General features: G+C 45.4%; 1 protein-coding gene across 2 annotated transcripts in view; it reads right to left on the bottom strand.

Moving 5' to 3' along the window:
• Lama3 (laminin subunit alpha 3) overlaps positions 1-7,602 on the bottom strand; it is a 234,943-nt gene that overhangs the window by 43,880 nt on the left and 183,461 nt on the right. For both annotated transcript variants that reach the window (XM_031364992.1, XM_031364991.1), the window contains 7 exons: positions 6,973-7,089; positions 6,192-6,346; positions 5,817-5,958; positions 4,934-5,036; positions 2,929-3,045; positions 2,664-2,843; positions 1,274-1,416 (listed from right to left, as the gene is read on the bottom strand). In XM_031364992.1, coding sequence (XP_031220852.1) covers positions 1,274-1,416; positions 2,664-2,843; positions 2,929-3,045; positions 4,934-5,036; positions 5,817-5,958; positions 6,192-6,346; positions 6,973-7,089 — 957 coding nt within the window. The remainder of the gene's footprint in view (positions 1-1,273; positions 1,417-2,663; positions 2,844-2,928; positions 3,046-4,933; positions 5,037-5,816; positions 5,959-6,191; positions 6,347-6,972; positions 7,090-7,602) is intronic.

The raw sequence follows: 7,602 nt of genomic DNA, 5'->3' as shown, positions 1-7,602 counted from the left end.
CCCATGGCCTCCTCTCCCCCATGGCCTCCTCATCCCCACAGCCACTGCACTCTGGAGCTGGGATCATATGCAAATGTTCGTGCAGGCTTCACTATTTGCACTCCATAGGACTCACCCAGGACCACAGATGTATCTACTTACCTATCAGCTATAGTGACTCTCTTTTCACATTTAGATATTGTATCTGAATGTATATGATCAAACCTTTATCATCATAATTGGCTTTCTTTGCTAAATACTATATTGTAGGTTGATCTGGGTGATGTGCATGAGTCTAGCTCATTAGCACATAGTACTATAAACAGTTGGCTTTTTCTTAAAGAAACAGTATATAAAGTTTATTGCAACTAACATTCCTTGTATAGCTGTGTGTGTTTATGGATGTGTGTGTATGGGTGTATGATGTATGGATGTGTGTATGGGTGTGTGTGTATGGATGGGTGTGTGTATGGCTATGTGTGGGGGGGTATGGGTACGGGTGGGTGGGTATGGGTGTGTGTGTATAGGCATGTGATGTATGGGTGTGTTGGTATATGGGTGTATGTATGGGTATGTGTATGGATGTATGTGTGGGTATGCATATACAGGTGTGTCTGGGTATGCCAGTATATGGGTGAGTGTATGGGTATGTGATGTACGGATGTATATATGGGTGTGGGTATGGGTGTGGGTATATGAGTGTGTGTGTATGTGTGTGTGTGTGTGTGTGTGCAGGTACACATGCTTGAACATGAACAGAAGCCAGAGGAGAATGTCAGATGTCCCGCTCTACAGATCTTGTCTTATTCCCTTGAGAAAGGGTCCTTCTCACCCTGGAGATTAACTGGCAGCCATCTAGCCTGTGACTCTCTTGTCTCTACTTCTGACAGTGCTGGAGGCACAGGCACAAACATCCCGTGCCTTCCATCCTCAACAAAGATGGGTTCCAATACTTTCAAAATTAAATACTTTGTGGCATACAAAGGTGACCACAGACCCTTCCCTTGATTTTGTGATTACAGTTTGAAAAGTGAGGCTGGAGAGAAACTCCTTCATCCTGCCTGTGTGGACTTAAAGCCTAGAAACTGCCTCAGCAGTCAGATGTAGCACAAATGAGGGGACAGGAGTCATGTGCACTTTTGAAAGGTGACAAAAGACTGTTAAACTTCGTGTTTAAAATCAGAATTCAGAGAAGATAGACAACCAATTCTTGTATGAATAAAAGCCTTTCCTGTCCTGATGAATATGGGAAGGATTTTGCCAGCAGCAGTTACAGCAACATGCGAACACCCACCTTGTTCGCAGCATCTCTGGCCTGCTGAATGAGTTCTCGGATTCGGTCCACATTGTCAGAGATGTTCCCAAGGGGCAGCAACTGTTGGTTGATACTTTCAATCTTGATAAAAAGATCAGGCAACTTCTTGGTTAATTTCTTTACTGTTGGTGAAATGAGAGAATGGAAATTTTACACAGTGCATTGAGAAAAGGTTAAAGACAGAGTATTTGTTCTGGCAAACCTAGAAGCAAGATGGGCCACAGTCTTAGGCAAGACTGCCCTAAACTCATTACAGATGTCTGTTATGATGTATCAAATTTCTTTCCTTGCTTATATAGAAAAGATATTTATTTTCTTATCCTTTGATAGCAATCATAACTTAATACACCATGATTAAGAACTCCCACTCTGAGAGAGAGAGAGAGAGAGAGAGAGAGAGAGAGAGCGAGAGAGAGCGCTTTGTAGGGGGCTAGGGAGATGGTTTAGTTAGTAAAGTAGCTGCTATGGAAGCTTGAGGAGCTGAGTTCAGATCCCCAGATCCATGTAAAATGCTGTACACATCAGCATGTAAGATTGCTAGCCAGCTAATTTGTATAATCTCCAGGTTTGAGCTCCAGCTTCAATGAGAGACCCTGTCTGGGAAAATAAAGTGGAGGAAAATGGGGAGATGGTCCAGGGGTAAAGGTGGGGGCAGAGACAGGACATTCTCCAGAAGCTCACAGGCCAACTCGTGTGGCATATACAGCAGTGAACAAGAGACCCTGCCTCAAAACAGAGTGGAAGACAAGAACCAACACTCAAAGTTGTCCTAAGCATGCATGTATGTGTGTGTGTATCATGCATGTGTGGGTGTGTGTTCATACATACACATACACGTACATATACATGCACACACACACATATGCCCATGCACAGTTGCACATGAGCACATAAAACATTTTTAAAGAGAGACTGGAAGGACATAGGACATGGTGCAACACATCTTTAATCCTATCATTTAGGAATCAGAGGCAGGTAGATCTTTAAGTCATAGGGTAGCCTGATATACATATCAAGTCCAGGGCAGTGCGGATATGTGGGGTATACACTGAGACCTTGTCCCAGGAAAAAAAAGAAAGAAGGTGGCAGGAGGGAGAGAGAAAAAGAGAGAGAGAAAGTAAGGTGTCTGAAGAGTATATTTAACATGAACTTCTGGCCTCTACACTCATGTACACACAAACACATACATACACAACACACACAAACACAAATGAGACATCCTCCCTGGTATCTCTATCAGTACACCTGTGCTATTTTCATATTACATGAAACTATTTTCCAATATTCTAATTGAGGTCAGAATTTATCAGAAAGGAACCGAAATGGATCACATTCTTAGCAATGGAGAACACAGCTAAGACATCCTGACCTGAGTTATTGGCATCGATCAGAGCCTTGTTGAAGTCCTCATGCCGTGTGCTCTCGTAGCTGTCCTTTATCCTTCCCAAATCTGTCTGGATGGGGTTGAGCCCATCCAGGACCTCGCTTGTTATTCCATTGGCTTTCCTGACCATGCTCTTTGCACCGCTGACCACACTGTCAACATCACCTAGTGCACACACAAGTAGGGAGATGTAAAGAGCGGAAACATTCCTCCCAAGAAACAGCGACCAGTGGTACAGGGTGATGATTACCTCTCTGTATCCCACGAAGACCATCACGGGCAGCAGTGAGGTTGGCATCCAGCAGGTCCTTCTGAACTGAGACAGTCTTCAGGGTTTGCTGTAGACTGTTGAGAGCTGGACTGATTTCTAAAGGAGGTAGGGAGGGAGGAAGGGAGGAAGGAAGGGAGGGAGGGAGGGAGGGAGGGAGGGAGGAAGGAAGGGAGGGAGGGAGACCAAGAAGCAATTACTTCATGGGTTTGTATCTTCCACTGTGGCCTCTGAAGTGGGCAGTTTATGCAGACCACTGAGTATACATGGACCTTAGTCCCTACCCCACAGATGCCTTTGCAGTACTTAGGCTCACAGACGTGGGCATCTCTGGTCACAGTGACTAAAAGAGCAGCTTACCAGAGCCTCGTGGTGAGTGGCTTCGTGAAGGGACACACAAAGAAGGGGAGATGCAAAATAAATCAGAGGATAGCTGGACTTTCATTCTGACCAAAGCAAAGGTCACTGAAAGCGTGTCTGCCTTGTTAACAGCTACACCCCACATGCAGGGTGTGGCTGGCACTGACTGGCACTTAGTATTAGGGCACACTTGTTCAATGAACAAATGCTTGAATGAGCAAATGAATGGTACCGAAGGGGGTGACCTGCAGCCAAGACAGGACTGTTAAGGGGTGACCTGCAGCCAAGACAGACTGTCCTCGGGAAAGCCTCTCACAAGGACACTGAGTAGTATTTGTTTCTGCTCCTGCAAAACAATGAATGGACCTGTCCTCACTGTTCCCACCGGAAATGCTCAATGGGACACATTAAAAATAAAGTGGGAAACAAAATAGTTCCCCATCTCAGTTCCTTCCACAGCCTCCTCAGGGATGTGGGAAAGCCACCAACGACACCACGCTGGGCACTCAGGCCTCCTTAACATTCCAGGACTGCTTTAGTTAACAACACAGTCAATATTCTTAAAACACTCGTCCTGGGCACAGACGCATCTGTCACCCAAGCACTAAAGAGGTACAGACAGCAGGATTGGGGCACGCTTGGTATGCTCGAGGGCCTGAGTTCAATTCACAGCACCATGAAAAAACATATACAAGCAAACAACAACCCAACTGCAAAGAAGGCAGACATAATTCGATAACTTTTTTTTTTTTTTTTTTTTTTTGGTTTTTCCAGACAGGGTTTCTCTGTGTACCTCTGGCTGTCCTGGAACTCACGCTGTAGACAAGGCTGGCCTCGAACTCAGAAATCTGCCTGCCTCTGCCTCCCAAGTGCTGGGATCAAAGGAGTGTGCCGCCACTGCCCGGCCATTTGATAACATCTTAATGTTGATTAATGATTGCGTGTTAGAACATACTTTTCCTGGGTTTTACTTCTTATGCATTTGATATTCAAAAACATGTAGTAGAAAATGTATAAATCCTTCAGAAGGGACTGAGAAATTGAGCAAAGACTGACTGAGTCCAGGTGTCTGCCTGGCTGCAGCTTCCTGGGAGAGGCCATAAAATTCAAGAGGCAGCATTTTCAAAGCCTGAGGCTTCCTGAGTTTCAAATGGCTTCTATCCCTGTCTCGAAGCTTCTGCCCCAGGATCTATACCTCCATGTTAAGGCAATTTAATTCATTCTTATAAAGTATATAAGATGAAAAATTATCAAAAGTAAAATCGATGCTGAAAGTTCTCATGTCCCATGGTAGCAGCCATTATTTCTCGGGAACTTTCGGTTGCTAAGATTTTAGGACATAAGACGCCTTGAAGCAGCTGCTGTAGTGGTCTGGAGTAAATGACCTTCATATGTGGCTTCCCACTGCCATGATCACAGTATAGTCCTAAGTCGGGCCAAGGAAGGCTTCTCCAGACTTCAGCTGTGTAAGGGCTGCGTTGTGTGTTCATACATGATGGATAGGGCTCATTAAGTTACTGGGTAAATGCATTGACGGTGGAACTCAAAACCCACGTTTGCATCAGACTGAGCGCCCACAGGTTGATTAAAGCCCCTGAGTGTCCCTGCCAACTGCCCCTCTCGATACCTTGCTGTAGCCTTTTTTGTGTCCTCTTGGCTTCATTTAACAGTTCCTCGCTGTCAGAACTCAGGGTCTTGGCTCTTTTTGGAAGGTCTTCCTTTATCACTGTCTGTAAGCACAACATTTATCAGCCTGAAGCAGACACTGCCTTGGGAGGCGCAGGGTAAGACTTTCCATAGTAGCCCAAATCCCTTACCTTTAATCTTTAAAGAAGGAGATTTGAGGGGGATGCATTGCTCACTGTTGCCTAATGATGTGGTTAGGATTCTAGGCAGACACCTGTGCTAGGGAGCTGGGCTGACATCTGGTGACAGATGGCAAAGTCCATATAAAGCCCCTGCAGTAATTTAGTTGCCTGAGGCTTTCAAGCTTTTAGAACCTGAAAAATCTTCCCTCTCCAAAGCCCAATATCCCAACTCTAATATTTAGTGTTCTATCCTTTATTTCTTGGATATAGGGCTATTATATGGTGCATCAAAGATCCCGAAGGCCTACACACACACACCCAGATTTAAGACCAAAGCACTAAGAGAAAATGGCAATTCCAGTTGATTCCAAAAAAAAAAAATCTTTCCTTTGGTAAATACCAATTTTTAATTAAGGTATAAAAGTGCTTTTGCAGGATAAAATATTTGTTTAGTTTCAAAGTTAATATCAGCATATTTTCTATCTAGTTGTATAAGTAAATTTTAAATCACACTCCTGACATCAAAGAGTCAATAAATGCAGAAATGTTGCATACCAAGACCAGACTCCAGTCTGGTGCATGTAACAAGCTCTGACTTTGAATAAATAATATTTTTAACACTGCCCCGTGCATGGAGAGTAAGCAAATGAGCTGCCTTCAGAGCCAGCCTAGCCAGCTGCCAGTTCATCTCCAGGTACCCACTTGGAAGGCAGACTCCGAGGCGGTGGTGGCCTTGCTGGCCGCATCCTCTGCTGCTCTGATAGCATTGAGGATGTTCTCATAGGCCGTGGCAGCATCCACAGCACAGCGCACCAGCTCATCCCCGCTGGTGTTCCTCTTTATCCTGGAGGATAACACAGGGAAGGTTAGGCCATCCAGCACCCTTACTCTGCATGGGGCCGCCATCCCCCGCTCCCCATCCCCTAGTGACTGCATGGCATATGCAGTGCACTCCGGTCTGTGGGGTCTGGGTGGGGCTTTGGCCTTTGTCCAGCCCTCCTCCCTCCTCCAGGGTCCTAGCCAGCCCAGTGAATGATGATGCTTATGACATCGGGACCTCTGCAGGCCGGCACTCACTCTTCCAGCTGCTTTGCCAGCTGCTGTAAAGATTGTGCGTGCTTCTCTGCCTCCTCCACCAGGGGTGTTTTGCCACCGGATCTGGAGAGTTCTCGGACTTTGTCACTCAGTTCCTGTCTTGCTCCATTTAAAGCAGCAGCTAAGCTTTCATACTCCTATTTTTCCAAATAAACAAACATAACAGAAATTCAAGGAATGAACATGTGTGACATTTCCTTAAACTTCACAAAATGATGTTTCTAATGAGAAGTTATCTTTATCAACGTCTCCTTAGTTACTTCAGATAAGTAACTGCCAACAATCCAAGTTTTCAGTCGTCTTGGATGCCTTCCTTCTAACAGGCACCCTCTTTATAGGGTTTATAGATTTGCACTGTCATCAGCAAGGTAGAGTTCTGCTAGACGGAGAGGCTTCTTAGGATCCAGAAACAGGCACTGTGAAAGATTCCTTTAAAATGCCCATAAGGCTAAGAAGCCTGCTAAGCTTTTGTTAAGTCTTCAGTGTTCTCCATTAAGAAAGGCATGTTTGATATTCTTAAAATAGCATTGCAATACTTTTTTTTTTTTTTGTTACCACAAAGGTGACTTGATCACTGCAGGAAAATGAGGTAATGCAGACAGACTTAAAGAACCCTGAGCATGGATGTCCCTCCCCAGCTGAGAGCTGCTGATCCTGAGCAGAGGGACACACTCAGGAAGAAACAGTTTAGCCCACTTCCTGCCTCCTGGCAAGAGTGTTGGACTGGCGTGGATGTTTCTAGAAGACCACAAGTCTTTGCTACCTTCTGGCTCTTGTCCATCTGCTGCAGGAGATTGTTGGTGTGCAGCAGGGAAGAATCTGCTCTGGCCAGGTTCTTGGTGAAATCATTCTTCAGGGAACCCATTTCTTTCATTTGTCTCTGGAGAGAGTAAAACAGCCCATGTGCACAGCCGCCATGACACATGAGCAGAAGGCACAGACATCTTTACAGGACAATAGCAAACAAGTCAGAGTCATGATGGTTTCCTGAAGCTGACAATAACCTAGCCTGCTACAAATGATGGGACCGGAAGTCTCGCTGCATGTTGCTGTGTTACCATGGTATCCACCGTTACCATGGTTGACGTTGCCTCATACACTCAGCCGACTCCACCAGTGAGGTGGGGCATGTTATTAAGATTTGTCTCAGAGAGAACAGAACATAGATAGATGTTTAACTAAACAAATGAAATAGGACCAGTTTCCTCTCGGCACACCAGTCCCAGGGAGCATGCAGGAGGCACGTGAGGAAGGGATGGCTCAGGGCAGAGCGGCCCTGAGAGCCGAGTGTGTGTCACCCACTCAGGAGACGTGGATATGCATTTATCAGCTACCTTTTCTTTTGGAGCTAGTCTGTGTTATTCAATTCCGGTCTGTCATCTGACAACCCTTT

Source organism: Mastomys coucha, unplaced genomic scaffold (assembly GCF_008632895.1).
Source record: "Mastomys coucha isolate ucsf_1 unplaced genomic scaffold, UCSF_Mcou_1 pScaffold13, whole genome shotgun sequence".
In the NCBI taxonomy this organism is placed as follows: domain Eukaryota; kingdom Metazoa; phylum Chordata; class Mammalia; order Rodentia; family Muridae; genus Mastomys; species Mastomys coucha.
This window is presented reverse-complemented; position numbering and strand designations above follow the sequence as displayed.